The sequence below is a fragment of the Vipera berus genome (assembly GCF_964194415.1).
Source record: "Vipera berus genome assembly, chromosome: 6".
Lineage (NCBI taxonomy): Eukaryota > Metazoa > Chordata > Lepidosauria > Squamata > Viperidae > Vipera > Vipera berus.
This window is the reverse complement of record NC_138208.1, coordinates 60611167-60627830: the sequence shown is the minus strand read 5'-3', so window position 1 is coordinate 60627830 and position 16664 is coordinate 60611167. Positions and strand designations below refer to the sequence as shown.

The 16664-nt window shown below is 39.9% G+C and overlaps 1 protein-coding gene across 1 annotated transcript in view; it reads right to left on the bottom strand.

Moving 5' to 3' along the window:
• SHISA8 (shisa family member 8) overlaps window positions 1–14765 on the bottom strand; it is a gene marked incomplete at its 5' end in the record, with an annotated part of 38048 nt that extends 23283 nt beyond the window's left edge. Inside the window, one exon of the mRNA XM_081330508.1 lies at window positions 14236–14765. Coding sequence (XP_081186634.1) covers window positions 14236–14765 — 530 coding nt within the window. The remainder of the gene's footprint in view (window positions 1–14235) is intronic.
• Between the last annotated feature and the right edge of the window lie 1899 nt (window positions 14766–16664).

Genomic DNA, 16664 nt, shown 5'->3' with positions numbered 1-16664 from the left:
TTTTATGCTTCTGAGCACAGAAACAATAAATGCAGCAATGGCGAAGCAAACGAAAAGGCAGAAACAAAATACTACAGATAGTCCTCATTTAGTGACCACAATTGGAACTGGCAGCTGATAAGTGAAACAGTCACTAAGTGAAACTGCAACTGTACGTATGATCTTACTTCAGCTTTCTTTTGCTTTACAGACTTGAGAAGATCACAAATATGAGGACTGGTCATAAAGTTACTTTTTCATCACCATTGTAACTATGAATGGTCAGTAAAAGAGGCAATCACTAAATAAGAACTACCTATTTTCAGAAGGAATCACTAGACTCTAAACTTATCCATGATTTAATCCAGCCTTAAACTTAGCATTTAATTAATCGATTATTTGTAAAATCTTCTAATGCAGGAGTCCTCAACCCGTGCCGCAGCCCACTACTGTGTCGCAGCCCATTTGAAATTGGGCTGTGGAAGTGGAGAGCGAGCATGCGCATGCATGAAGCTCCATTTGCATGAGTGGCAGGTGCACAAATGGACCTTCTCGCCACTCACGTGGAACCATCCCCCCTCCCCCTCCCCTGCCAGTCCGCAAAGGTTGGGGACTCCTGTTCTAATACTTGAACCAAAATTGAACCAATATGAAAAAAAATGAAGCTATGTGTCCATTGCCTCATCCATTAAATCCTCAGTACTTGTAGGGAGATTCTTCCCAGAATCATCAAATTCACTTCCAGTGGTTGCATATATTAGCAGCTGCGGTTTATATATAGCCCTTCTCTTGTCAGATGGCTATGTGCACACCTGCCTTATGCAGAACAATTCCACACACTATCACTGATCCAATGTGATTTTAGGGAAAAGTTTGATTTGGAAAGTGGTACGAGGGAATGAGCATAAGAACATAACATAAGCCGCAATATTAAGAACCCAACAGAAGCCTGATAGGTTTTATCCAATGTGCACTACAATCATAAAGGTAAAGGTTCCCCCGCACATGCGTGCTAGTCGTTTCCAACTCTAGGGGCTGGTGCTCATCTCAGTTTCAAAGCCGGCATGACTAGACACCAAAGGCGCACGGAACGCTGTTACCTTCCCACCGTAGTGGTCCCTATTTTTCTACTTGCATTTTTACGTGCTTTCGAACTGCTAGGTTGGCAGAAGCTGGGATGAGTAACAGGCGCTCACTCTGTTATGCGGCACTTGGGATTCGACCCGCCAAACTGCCGACCATCTGATCGACAAGCTCAGCGTCCTAACCCACTGATCCACCGCGACTACAATCATAGGATTAATTAAAACCCTGGAAAAAAAGGGAAAACCTGGTGCTCAGTTTCCATCATTGCACTGCCCACCATGACCTTTCTTTTCCTGAAAGGTTAAGCACAGTTTTGCTTATTTGCAGGTAAAGAACCTTATGACTGCTTCTTTCATAGGAAGGAAGTAGATTAAGATACTAAATTTTACTATCAGAGTTAGAGAACCTGATGGACCTATGTTGTTGGTGAATTCCAAATTTCATCTGCCCTGGATAACAGCACAATATAATGAGAACTGTAGTCCAACCTGTAGCTAGAGGGCCATTGATTCCTGACCCTGTGCTTTTAGGAAAAAGTTTTAACGGGAACCCAATGCACATTCTCTACATGTATCTAAAGCACTGGATCAAAGGACTTTCCTTTGTCTGTCTTTTCCTATGTTTTCTGAATCCACTCTTTTCCAATTGGACAGGAAACATTATATTCATTTTATTTCATAGCATTCCCTAAACGTGATGCCTCTCTAACAACGTAGCACCTTGCATTGAATTTGTTTGAGGAGAGATAGAGACATCATGTCACTACCAACCAGTCAAGCCATTTCCTGGGGCAGCTTTACTGCACTGCCAGGTTCTAGCTAAAAATAATATTAAAACAGATATAAAGATACAAGAAAATTAATGTAATGTAAAAATATCAAAAGGTGTTCAAAATAATTGATTATAAATCTATTTAGAAATATGCAAAGTGATAAAACATATTTAGAAGTGTATTTTATATCATTTTAAGTTTTTGAAAACAACATTAAAGTTTATTTATACTGCTACTTCTCCTTTGCAGTGTTTATTTTCACTCTATTTTATGACCTATAGGAAATGGTATTATGAAAACACAAAAATGGCTGAATCCATTCTGAATATTGTCACTGAATTCAGTCAAATTAAATTGAACTGAATTGAATATTTTATTTGGCCTAGTGTGATTAGACACACAAGGAATTTGTCTCCAGTGCACAAGCTCTCAGTGTACAAGCAAGCAACAGAATAATGATGATAATCATAATCATAGTCATAATCATAATAATACCAATATGAGAGGGAAGTAAAGAAGATAATAAGGATAAACAATAATACTACAGCCATACCTATATGGATAAGTGCACATAGATATTAGATACACATAGTCATTGAATTTTCATCAGATCACATTTTAAAATCGTGATGCATGGTCATACCAGGGTTAGAAATTTTGGGATGGTCCACATTTTTAAGCAAATGGAACAATGTCTTCAGTTTCTCAAGGAAGTTTGTGACCCAGAAGCTTTGTATATATATATATATTAGGGAAATATGTATATACTATATGTATGTCCTACACAAAAAATAAATTCAATTTTTTTTAACTGCACAATTATTTAGAAATGTGATTGAATGATTAAGTACATAAAAAACAGAACTGTGTTCTATATCACTATTTACAAGTTGCTGTTCTTCATTCATCCAGTACCACAATGTACTTTTACTCATTTTAGAAATACATGTATAATCCACCCCACAAAAACAACAATAATAAAGTTGGAAGGGACCTTGGAGGTCATCTAGTCCAATCCCCTGCTCAGGCAGGAAACCCTATACCATTTCAGACGAATGGCTGTCCAGTCTCTTCTTTAAAACTTCCAGTGTTGGAGCATTCACAGCTTCTGGAGGCAGGTTGTTCCACTGATTAATTGTTTAACTGTCAGAAAAATTCTCCTTAGTTCTAGGTTGTTTCTCTCTTTGGTTAGTTTCCATCTGTTGTTTCTTGTCCTGCCTTCAAGTGCTTTGGAGAATAGCTTGACTCCCTCTTCTTTGTGGCAGCCCCTAAGATATTGGAACACTGCTATCATGTCACCCCCTCGTCCTTCTCTTCATTAAACTAGACATACTCAATTCCAGCAACCGTTCCTTATGTGTTTTAACCTCCAGTCGCCTAATCATCTTTATTGCTCTTCTCTGTACTCTTTCTAGAGTCTCAACATCTTTTTAACATTGGGGTGACCAAAACTGGATGTAGTATTCCAAGTGCGGCCTTACCAAGGCGTTGTAAAGTGGTATTAACACTTCACGTGATCTTGACTCTATCCCTGTTTTTGGCAGCTGCAGCACACTGCTGGCTCATATTTAAATGATTATCCACAGGACTCCAAGATCCCTCTCACAATTGCTATTATTGAGCAAGGTACCACCTATACTATACCTGTGCATTTGGTTTTTCTTGCCTAAATGTAGAACCTTACTTTTTTCACCATTGAATTTCATTTTATTAGATAGTGCCCAATGTTCAAGTCTGTCAAGATCCACATGCTGAGTACTGCCAGTCAGCCAGCTACGAATCCATCTGGTGGTGATGCTGTCTAACCCATATTTTTCTATCTTATCAAGTAGTAGGTTGTGGTCTATTTTATCAAGTGCCTTACTGAAGTCCAAGTAAATTATATCCACAGCATTCCTCTGATCCACTAATTTTGCCACCTGGTCAAAGAATGCAATAAGATTTGTCTGGCATGATCTGTTTCTGACAAACTCATGTTGGCTTTTGGTAATGACTTTGTTTGCCTCTAGGTGTTCGCTGATTTGTTGCTTATCTTTTTCAAGATCTTCCCAGATATTGAGGTCGGGCTGATAGGTCTGTAGTTTCCTGGATCCAGTTTTCCCCCCTTTTTTTGAAGATGGGAACTACATTAGCTCTTTTCGAGTCCTCTGGTAGTTCTCCAGTGCTCCATGATCTCCAGTCATACCATCTGCCTGGGGATTGGTTGTCAGTCCTACTACTTTTCACTGCTGGGTACTTGGCTTGCATTAGTCGGCTATCTGGCTTGATCCCAGCTGCATCTTAGTGATCCAGTCCTTATTTAGACATTATACTACATATCTACAGAAATGCACATGATCAAAGATAAAAGCCCTCCAGAATATATATGGGTCAATATAAATGGGGGAAAAAAGTGACATTGCCATAGCGGTATCCTACAGGCCACCCAACCAATCAGAAGAAATAGATGGACTCTTTGCTAACCAGTTAACTAATGTATGTAGGAAGTATACCACAATTGTAATGGGAGACTTCAACTACCCAGATATCAGCTGGGAGACAAACTCTGCAGCGAGTGGCAGATTGAACAGATTCCTAACCAACCTAGCTGACAACTTTGTCATCCAAAAGGTAGAGGAGGGAACTAGAAGTAAAGCTATACTGGACCTAATTCTTACTAATAGAGAAGAAGTAATAGAGGAAGTTGAAGTTGCTGGAACCTTGGGTGAAAGTGACCACATCATACTGGAATTCAATATAATGCAAACACAAGCAATAGAAAATAATTCAACCAATGTCTTAAACTTCAAAAGAGCTGATTTTTACAAACTCAGAGAGAACCTAGGAAATATTCCATGAATGAAAATCCTAAAGGGGAAAACAATTCAAGAAGCATGGGAAACTGAAAAATGCTATCATAAAAGCCCAGTCAAGCACAATACCACTGAAAAAGAAAAACAAGAAAGTCAAGAAGAAACCAGCATGGCTGCGCAAAGATCTCTCAGACAAACTGAAAGACAAAAAGGACAAGTACAAAAAATGGAAAGAGGGACACATAACTAAGGCTGATTATCAGCAGACAGCCAGAACACGCAAAGATGAAGTTAGGAAAGCAAAGGCTCAGAATGAACAAAGAGTTGCAACAGAAATCAAGGATAATAAAAAACATACCAAAAAAAATACTGCGAAAGACAAACTAGGAGCAAAAATTAAAATAAGCAAGAAAATAGTAAGAGAACACCTATCCGACTTTGACAAATATAAATCACCAGACAGATTACATCCCAGAGTTCTGAAGGAGCTGGCAGATGTTATCTCAGAACCACTGCACCATATCTTTCAAAAATCCTGCAGCATGGGGAAGTACCTGAGGATTGGAAAAGGGCTGATGTGGTTCCCATCTTCAAGAAAGAAAAAAAAAACAGATCCAGGAAACTACAGACCAATCAGTCTAACATCAACCGGCATCCCGGGAAATTCCGATTATCCCATCATTGGCCATGGGGGGTGAGCTATTACCCCCCGTAGATAGGGCTCGCAACTTGGGGGTCCTTCTAGATTCACAGCTCTCTTTGGAAGAGCATATTGGAGCTGTGACTAGAGGGGGCCTTTGCCCAGGTTCGCCTGGTGCGCCAGTTGCGGCCCTATCTAGACCGGGATGCCTTGCGCACAGTCACTCATGCGCTCGTGACCTCTCGTCTAGACTACTGTAATGCTCTCTACATGGGGCTGCCCTTGAGGTCCACCCGGAGACTCCAGCTGGTGCAGAATGCAGCCGCGCGAGTTGTCTTGGGAGTTTCCCGATACTCCCATGTTACACCTCTGCTCCGCGAGCTGCATTGGCTACCGGTTGCTCTCCGGGTGAGGTTCAAGGTGTTAGTTATGACGTACAAAGCCCTTCATGGCATGGGTCCGGATTACCTACAGCAACACCTGCGACCGGCGTCAACGTCCCTCCGTCCAGTGCGCTCCCACAGAGAGGGCCTCCTCAGGGTGCCGCCGATCAAAGAATGCCGATTGGCGACCCCCAGGGGGAGATCGTTCTCTGTGGGCGCGCCAGACCTTTGGAACAGCTTACCGGTTGAGCTCCGGACGGCCCCCGACCTTCGCTCCTTCCGGCGCGATCTTAAAACATTCTTTTTCGAAAAAGCTGGCCTGGTCTGACGGGGTGGGGTTGGGTTTTTTAAAATTAGTTTTAACTTAATATGTATTGATTTTATGGGCATGATGTTTAATTGGTTTTTAATGGTTTTTTAATTTTTGTATCTGATTTTTATTGTGTATTGCCCTGTTCACCGCCCTGAGTCCTTCGGGAGAAGGGCGGTATAGAAATCAAATTATTAAATTAAATTAAATTAAATTAAATATCTGGGAAGATCCTGGAAAAGATAAAACAAAAAACAGATCTGCAAACAACTAGAAGCAAACAAAGTTATAACTGTTAGCCAACATGGGTTTGTTAAAAACAGATCATGCCAAACCAATCTTATTTCATTCTTTGATAAAGTGACCAAATTAGTAGATCAGTGAAATGCTGTGGACATAGTATACTTAGATTAAGGCATTTAACAAAATAGTCCACAATCTACTGCTTGGTAAGCTAGAAAAAAGGTGAAATAGACAACATCACCACCAGATGGATTTGTAGCTGGCTGACAAACTGTACTCAATGAGTAGTCCTCAATGGTACTACTTCCACATGGAGAGGTAAACAGTGGGGTACCACAAGACACCATCTTAGGCCCAGTACACTTCAATATCTTCATCAATGACTTAGATGAGGGAATAGAAGGGGAACTCATCAAATTTGCAGATAACACTAAACTGGCAGGACTACATAGTCAACACCCCAGAAGACAAGCTCAGGATTCAAAAAGATCTTGACAAACTTGAACAATGGGCCCTATCCAACAAAATGAGTTTTAATGTGGAGAAAAGCAAAGTTTTACATTTAGGCAGGAAAAAAACCAAAGATATAAGTACAGATTAGGTGAGACCTGGCTCAAAAACAGTAACTGTGAGGGGGAGCTTGGAGTCCTAGTGGACGATCACTTGACTATGAGCCAGCAATGTGCAGCAGCAGTGAAAAAAGCTGATACAATCCTGGGTTGTATAAACAGAGGGATAGAATCAAGATCACACTAAGTATTAGTACCGCTTTATAAAACCCTAGTGAGACCACACCTGGAATACTGCAACCAATTTTGGTCACCATACTACAAAAGAGATGTGGAGACCTTGGAAAATGTTCAGAGAAAAGCAACTATGATGATCAAAGGCCTGGAGACTAAAACATATGAAGAACAGCTGCAAGACTTGGGTTTGGCTAGTCTAAAGAAAATAAGAAATAGGGGTGACATGATAGCAGTGTTCCAATATCTCAGGGGCTGCCACAAAGAAGAGGGGGTCAAATTATTCTCCAAAGCACCAGAGTGCAGGACAAGAAACAATGGTTGGAAACCGATCAAAGAGAGAAGCAACCTGGAATTAAGGAGAAAGTTCCTAACAGTGATGACAATTAACCAGTGGAACAGCTTGCCTTCAGAAATCGTGGGCGCTCCATCACTGGAGGTTTTTAAGAAGAGACTGGACAGTCACTTGTCTGAGATGGTATAGGTTCTCCTGCTTGAGCAGGGGGCTGGACTAGAAGACCTCCAAGGTCCCTTCCAGCTCTATTCTATTCTATTCTATTCTATTCTATTCTATTCTATTCTATTCTATTCTATTCTATTCTATTCTATTCTATTCTATTCTATTCTATTCTATTCTATTCTATTCTATTCTATTCTATTCTATTCTGTAGCCACCACCCTTTTCATCTCTGAACAGAAGAATTCCGCACATTGCCTAGAGAGTACCAAAATCTAGTCCCTAACAATAACAAAAATTTAAGGATATATTTCCTTTTACCTGCAAAAGGTGTGCCTTAGTAACCCAGAAAATAATATAGTTCTGCTGTAAATACAGTACCTGCATTCTATATATCAACTTTTTCTGAGAAACAAGAGATTCCAAAATCCAGAGTTAGCTGATTCCTTTTATTAGGAACAAGCAATATTATTTATTTATTTTTATTTATTTGTTGGCCACCTAATGAGAAGGAAGGACTCACTGGAGAAGAGCCTAATGCTGGGAAAGATTGAGGGCAAGAGAAGAAGGGGACGACAGAGAATGAGGTGGCTGGATGGAGTCACTGAAGCAGTAGGCGTGAGCTTAAATAGACTCCAGAAGATGGTAGAGGACAGGAAGGCCTGGAGGAACGTTGTCCATAGGGTCGCGATGGGTTGGACACGACTTCGCAGTTAACAACAACAATTTATTTGTTAAATTTATTTTCTGACTAACTCGCCATGACGTTACTCTGTGCTGGAAAAGGATATGCAACCTTTTGAGTTCTCCACAATTCTTCTTTATCAGGTTAAGTAGTTCAAAAACAGGAGAAGTGGAAGAAATAGGCTTGGTATGCTGGGATTTTGTATGTTTTGTATGTTCTTAGATTAGGTGAAAGTTGTACCAAAACTGGACAATGATAATTACTGTATATGCTTCAATGGGCTTAGAAAATGATGTTTATTTTATTTTGCTTTCTGCTGAGTTGAACTTTGTAAGAAGAACAAGGAATTCCTGAGAATTAAATCCACCACTAGCTGAGAAATATTATCTCTCAGTGGTTATGCAAAGTAGGACAGTACAGTATTATCTTTTCTGGTTCTATGAAAATGACTGTACGTGTCTCTTTCTTGGTTTGGGATCACATGTCATTTTCTCATTATATTAACCTTCATTAAGAAAGCTTGTTGGAACATTAAGAATATTGCAAACCAAGACACCAGGGTTAATGTATATAAGACTATTATCTGCACCACTGGATAAGATAAAAAATAAAGGACTGTGTTTAGGAAGCTTGTTTAACACTCTCTCACCCTGACATCATTCTTAGCACTTGGCTAATTCTGGAAAATGTTACCCTTAATGCATTTAATTTAATATAAAAGTACAAAACAGTATTACCTGAAATAAAATGAAAACGTGAATAAATCATAATGATGCTATTTTGATCCTTCCTTTGCCTGTTCTTGCCATCTAGATCCACTTGTCACCTGTCCTTTAAATAGATTTCATTCTGCACATATGTCACCATACAAATAAAGCACTGCTGCACCTTTACCAATCAAAGCTTCCCTTGTTTGGGCACAGAGCTCGTTGCCATAATTCTCACAACACTGTTGGAAGATTTGGCAGTATTATTTAGGCCAAAGGCACTGTATTTATGTATATCTTCTTTTGCTTTTTTATGATGTAGGACCACTCCCTACACCTCCATATTTATCTCTGCAGCAGCCTTGCTTCTGATTCAAATATCATTAAGAAGCTAGAGTGCGCTATATTTAGTTTTAGCTATCATAATGTATATTTGACTTATGTGACTATGACTTATGGCATATGTAAACTTTATGCTGCTTGAATGTACATGGATGCCTGCAAATATAGCAGACTAGACACTCTTTACATAAACTCCTGTTTCTTCACTTACAGGATATGCCTTCATTCTTGTAACTTTGCCTAATCCTAGGGAAATCCTGTTAGATGTGATGCTATCATTTCACTTTTATTCCAGACCAGATCAGTTCCTGTACCATGTTTCCAAAGAAATAGAACTCTTGTCCTCCATCAGCTTTTGTTGTGATTTAGCAAAGTGGCCAGGACATGTTATAGGCTAAGTTCCCTATCAGAATGGGAGTATTGATTCTAGAAGAAGATACAACAAGGCTTATATTATGCAGATTAAGGCTGAGTAACCAATGAGACTTGAAGATAATGGGAGAAAACGGAAATACCATGATGACTCTGGCAGGAAAACACCCATACACCCATGCAGAACAAAGCAGGGACTGGGTTATAAAGGCATAGCACAGCTCAATTAATAAAATAATTCAGCAAAAAGATCCCACTCTTCATTTAGCTGAGCTGATCCTAATGACAATTGTCTTCTGACTATCTGATCCTTCTCTGGTTTGGAACAGTTTTCTTACTTGATCAAAGACTATGGGAAGAAACACCTTCTCTTGTGACGAAGGACAAAGAACAAAGAGCTGCTTCCTTCCCTTTTAAAAGCTTATCTGTTACCAACTGGAGAAAGAAATTTTCCAGAATAATGTAATTTAGATTTCCTAACTTGTTTTCAAATCCATTCAACAAGTTACTTGAACCTCCTACTGAGTAGTTGAAGTGATTGGCCCAAAATGGAGGATACCAGGGCTTGACATAATCCAAACCATTCAACAACACCATGAACTGATTCACAAAGGGCTTTCTGTTTCCCATATGGACCCATTATCTGTGAATGACTACTTTCAGCATTCCTCAATCTAGTACCATCTTGATTTGGAATATTTCAGCATATTGTCAGAGACAAATTGCTTAGCAGTGTCAAATGTTAAGTATATTTCCTGCTTCTAGCTTCATAAACTGACCTCCCCAATATTCTATTTGTTCTAGAGGCTTAATGGTTGTTATTATATTTTTAAAATAATTACAAATTAGCTATTGGCTAATAAGAATGTTATTACAGAAATGTGTGAATAATCAATGTAGAACTATATTTTAATATTCTTCCTTTGCCTTGCAAAAAGTAAACAAAATGAGTTATCCTAAACTAGGCCTTTTGTAAACAATTCCAGATAAATGAAACTACTCTTTATTCCAGAATAAATGGTTTTAAAATTGCAGTTTTTAAGCCTTTATAGACTGGGTCTAAATATTTTTGCACATGGAATTAAATACAAATAGTTTCTGACTTCATTTAATATGAATGATTCTTAGCATAAGCTAAGAAACATAAACTACGTACAGTAAGAATCCTCATTGTTGGCATCCATCAGAATGATGGTCTTTTAAGCTTCATTATCCCAGGATGAATGTCCACAGTCCATGTTGGGTGGAAATGTCAACTGCAGTCCAACTTACGTGGAAGCTGCTAAGTTAGTGAAGATTAAATGCAAAGTGTGAGCAAATCAGAAGGTTTGGTTCTTCCTCATTCTTGCCTGGCAAAATGCAGGTAATAAAATACTTGTTTTGTCTGTTGTTCAACAGAATATTTCTCTTCATCTGCATTATCTACTTCCCCAAACCATACAAAACTCTGAAAGTTCAGCAATTGCTCTTTTGATCAAATCACTTTAAATTTCTACTTTCCAGTGAGACATGGGAAAATAATACGGTAACAATTGCTCACCAAAGATCCTAATTTCCTTAGAGAAACTATATCTAAAATATATGTTTTTCATTTATAAAAGTAGACTAAAACAGCAATTCTGCCAAGCATAGAAAAATATTTTCTGTTTTAAGTTCTAGGTATTCATTCATTCAAGCCAAGTTGTGTTGGCCACCATTATATCTAAATGTTGCATGAACTAATTTAGGTCTTTAAAATAATACCTTTTTGCATAATTTAAAATAGCCCACAAACACAATATCCTTCTATTTGTATGCCTTAATTTTGGAGTACAACAAAGTGTATTGGTATGTTTAGCTGGCCAGTACCGGTAGTACATTAGCACTGTATCCTTAGGTGAACTGATACATCTTCAGATATTTGTCCTTAAATGTCTGAAGCAGTAAAATTTGTCATTATATTGTTCAGTTTTAATTTAGTATGTGTCAACACAACTATTTTGATTTATAAATAATTATGGTGTTTTGTGTCAAATTGCTGTAGTTACACAAATCATTATTAAAACAAACCATGCTTTAATTCAATATTCATTATGCCAACTCAGAATTTTTCCCCAGCTAGTGGCAAAACACACTTTTTATTCTCTCCAGAGCACACACACACACCGGCCCGAAAAGCGACTGCCATTTCTTTACTTGGAAATCCCTAGATTCCGCTCATTTTGCTATCTCTTCTTCTATCACTGCCCTCTTTTTTTCTTCTTGGTCTCCTTTTATTACTCACAGAATCTAATTACAAGAAGATTCTATTTCTTCTCTATTATGCATGCAAACTCAGTCTTCTTTTAAAAATTCTGATCTACTCTTTACAGTTTTCAACATTTAGTAACAGGACATGTCTTAAACTTTGTATGTATTAAAACCTACTACTAGAATAGACTCGGGATAGCAGATAGTGATGAATAATTTACTGTATGCTGATAGATTCTGGGCTGATTTAATTCCTAAATGTCTGATAATTACAAGTGAAAAATTGTAGTTGGTCAGAAATTTCTGGTCTGGCCATGTGCTCAAAATCACCCTAACCTTAATTCCAAACCATTTACCAGCCGAAGCTATATTTTGTATATGTCAGAATACAACTCTTAGGTATCACGCCACTAATGCTGCTCACTCTACAACAGAGATTCTGCCTTCAAAACTGGAACTTGTCTTGCATAAGAGAGCTGTCATTTGGTGTCAGCTAAAAACAGTTATTTTCTTGGTGGCTATAGATCACATAGACCAGGATCACGATATCAGGGAAGGATTTTTCTAGGGAGTTGTTTGAATTTAGAAATGTATTAAATTTAAATGAAGGTTTTCGGGGAGGGGGTTTTCCCCTCTAAGCAAAAGGTGGATAGATACTTTATGGAGAGAACTGCAAAATCATAGGAGAGACTCCCACTTGAAATCGTCCCAAAGTTTCCGCCTGAATTATCGAAATCCATTCAGGAAGAAGGGATGGGTGGAAGAGTTGCCTTTTGATTGGCAACACAGAAGTCATCTCTCCAGGAATAGCTGCAGAGCTATTACCCTCCAACTTGAATTTCTGCAGCAGAGCAGAAGTTATATCCTCGTCTGCAGAAGAGGGCTCCCGCTGAAGAGCCAGAAAGCTGGGTAAGTGCTCCCTTCGGATGAGCCCCACAGAAAAGAGCCATTGCTACCGGGGATCGCCCTTCGCGGGATGCTGTGGCCTGGCGCTATAAGATTGCCGAGCTCCCGCCCACTCGCGGCTGCCCAGCCTCTCCTCGCCAGCCGCTCCGTGGGCAGCCACGGGGTCAGCAGACGCAGGCGGTGCAAGCCCTTCGAGGGACAAAGGCCTGGGTTCCGGGACCCCGACCAAGCTTCTCTTGTGGGGCCAGGAAGCCTCGGGCTGTGGTCGGGAGGTAACAAAAACTCCACCCGGTCGCAGAAGCGGCAGGCGCAGGCATTGAAAAAGGTTGCCATGTGGTGGGGTCCCGTTTCTCTTCCGCGCTTTATTTCAACGCGCCCGGTTCCACCTAATCGACTCCTGCAAACAGGGAGGGGGAAAAACTCCAGAGCAGGTTGCCAGGCAGGCCCTGCTCGTGACTCGTAAGCCCTCGCGGCGTCGGAAGACCCAACTTCCCCTTAGAGGGGAGGGATTTTTTTCCCTCTTACTGCGGGGGGTGGGTGGGGGTGGCAACCTTCTGGAGAAACTAACAACAATAACAAGGTTTAAAGGCTAGGGAGTGGGAAGAGGACCACACACACAAACACTCCACACGCACACACCCGTTTGTATGCTGCAGAGTTTGCAGTAGCCTGAATATAAGAGAATATAACAGGGAGAAGAGTAGAGCGAGAACCAGAGCAAGAGTCGCCCATCAACCTGCAAATAGCTAGCATGTTAAGACCATAAAGTTGTTTGACTTCTTAAATGATAGAAGTACAAACTCTTAACCTCTGCCCTTCTTGCTTCCATTATTACCAATTCCATTCATTGCGTCCACTTCAATTTCCTATAAGGCTTTCTGGTGGCTAAGTTGAGGAAGTGCCTTGCAAACTTTCCCCCTCGTTCAAATAAATTCAGCTTTTAACGCTTTTAATGTTTTGAAATTTTTCTGCAATCTGCCAACAATCTGAAAGCCTTTTTCCTTAGAGTAGCCATGTCCCTTTAAACACAGGCACTGGACCGTTCAAACCTTACTCAGTTTTCTATATTTGCTTTAAAACTGTGGGGAAATACGGTGCATTTTAAAGCATTGAGATTCTCTTTTCATTTACTTAATGAAAGCATTAACTTTAATTTCAATCTCATCAGTTAAGTATACCTGCTCTGGTAGCACTATTTTTTCTCTTCTATTGTAAAACTTTTATTTTCACAATGTATACATTATATAGAAATATGGACTTTTTCTATTTATGCACCCTCCCTTTTAAGAAATGTGTTTTGCTAAGCATCATATTTTACTCATTCCATCTATTAGCATGGTTCTGTTGTTCCTTACAGGCCCTTCTGTTAGTTTATATTCTGAGAATTTGGACATAACAAAAAGGTAATTGGGAACAGGGTGAAAGAGGAGAAAAAAATACAGATTTTAATTCACTTTGTAAATTTTAACAGCCAGAAAGTGAAAATAAAGTACAGGATGAGCATATTTAAATATCCAACGCTGTTGGAAAAAATTCCAAGTAAGATAACCATAAGGAATATTGGGTGAAAGCGTAGTATAATGCTTTACCTGGACATGGTAATCTCTGCTTGAGGGCTCTGGGATTTCTCCAGTCCCAGTTTGGTGAAGATACCCACCAACACCATGATGGCCACCACACCACAGATAATGTATACAATCATGTTGGTCTTGTCCTTGGTAGGATTCTGAGGAGTCTCGTCCACTCGAGGTGGTGGTTGGCCTGTGTTGACCCATTCCGGTGTCTCATAATTTGAACAACCACTTTGATCAAGTTTTCCACTTGTGAATTGGCAGCAGAAGCGGTAACCACAAGTCCCACAGCAAAAATTGTAGATCCCTGAATTGCAGTTAAATGGGGGATCCCACTGGCCCATCACATCATAATAACCAAGGCACCGATCTCCCCCAAAGATGGACTTTGTGGGGGCTACAATTGTGTCCTCTAAGATCGGACCCAATGTGGTATTGACCTCCACCTGCAGTTCTGACTCACGTTTCTGAGGATTAAGTGTTCCAGTCCAAACTTGACCTGGATCCATAAGAACTAAGCAATAGAATCCAAAAATACACCGTTCCATCTGTATGCCACTCCAGCTCACTACTAAAACTGCTTTCTCTTTCCAAGATTAACTTCCACAATAGAGAAAACCTTGTTTTGTTTAGCAATGCAAGAAAGAGGATTTTTTAAAAATTCCAGTCAAAAATGGAAAGATAATATATTTCTTTGTAAGCCACTTCTAGTGGAGGATAGGTCAATCTCTTGTTTTTTCTCCAAAGCAAATAGCACAATCAAAATAAATTCTCTAATCCCCCAAAAAAGAAAAAAATGGGATGGATGGGAGTATGGTTGGAAGTTGAGAAAAGGGGATGAGAGTAGAAGAAATCAATATAATGTGTAGCATCATCAGAAGACAATCTCAGAATTTCCTGTGCAATCCCAAGAGGTAGTAGATATGCAGTCCTCCTTTTAGTAGCAAATATTTGGCTTCTAATTTCGTTTGAAAAGCTTCACTGAAAACCTTTTTGGACTATATTCTCGTCTTGACTCGAACCAAATCTTGAAAGCAGCCCTTCCCTTTCTTCTTCCTTCTGTCCCCTTTCTCAGAGACACTGTGCTTTCTGGAGGGGAAAAAATTCTTTGCACTACTGAGAAGGGAGGGATTATCAAAAGGGAACGAAAGAAAGAAAACAGGAGGGGTGGAGGGGGAGAGAAGGAGAGAGAGTATAGGAAGAATTAAAACAGTTCTTACTTCTCTTTCAAGTCAGACACACAAATGCCTGATTATTTCCAAAGCAGAAGAATCTTCAGGTTTTCATCCTCCATGTAGAATCTTGGTAAAGACCCCAGAGGCTGTTGCCATCAGGCCAGGTTGTGTTCAAGAGGACGGCAACAGTGACTGCCCAGTAATGTAGTGCACAAGTGTGAAGAGCTGGTGAACAGCTGACCAGTTTCTACTCTGCTTGCCTTTTCCAGACAGTGTATTAGTAGGGGAGAAACTGTCCAACAGTTCACCTGATTAGTCCTTTATAGGGGCAGAACAGGAATAGCTATGCTTAAGAAAGAACACTCTGACACTATAGTATCTGTCCAGCAGCATCACTATTGCTCTTTCATGTTTGAGAACAGGATTGTAAAAGTACATTTAAAAAAAAATATATTCCCCATTTATAGATTGACATGTGAAAATAAAAATCAGTTTTTGATCCTTTTTAGGACTAAAGAGTGCTTGTTGTGTAGAATGTGAGAAGTATGCATGTGTGTGTGTGTGTGTGTGTGTGTGTGTGTGTATGAAGGGACGTGGTGGCTCAGTGGGTTAGGACGCTGAGCTTGTCGATCAGAAGGTCGGCAGTTTGAATCCCGAGTGCCGCATAACAGAGTGAGCGCCTGTTACTGGTCCCAGCTTCTGCCAACCTAGCAATTCGAAAGCACGTAAAAATGCAAGTAGAAAAATAGGGACCACTGCGGTGGGAAGGTAATAGTGTTCCGTGCGCCTTTGGCGTCTAGTCATGCTGGCCACATGACCACGGAGACGTCCTCAGACAAGCTCTTCGGCTTTGAAACGGAGATGAGCACCGGCCCCTAGAGTTGGAAACGACTAGCATGCGGGGGAAACTGTACCTTTATACATATATATGTGTATATGGAAATATCTACAGCAGTGTTTCTCAACCTTGGCAACTTTAAGATAGGTTGACTTCAATTCACAGAATTCCCCATCCAGCATGGGAGTTGAAGTCCATCCATTTTGAAGTTGTTAAAGTTGAGAAATGCTGATCTATGGTATAACTTTTGAGCCAACTAAAAAGGGAAGAACAGAGCTGTACAATATCATCACAATCAAGGAAATATTTTCTTCTGATTTCTTCTTTAATATATGAATTTAAAATATATATTGGTCACTATCCCAGCAGTTGGAGTAATTTAAAAGCAGTCCTTGAAGCTACGAGAGAGTCACATAGGTTGCCAGATAATATTT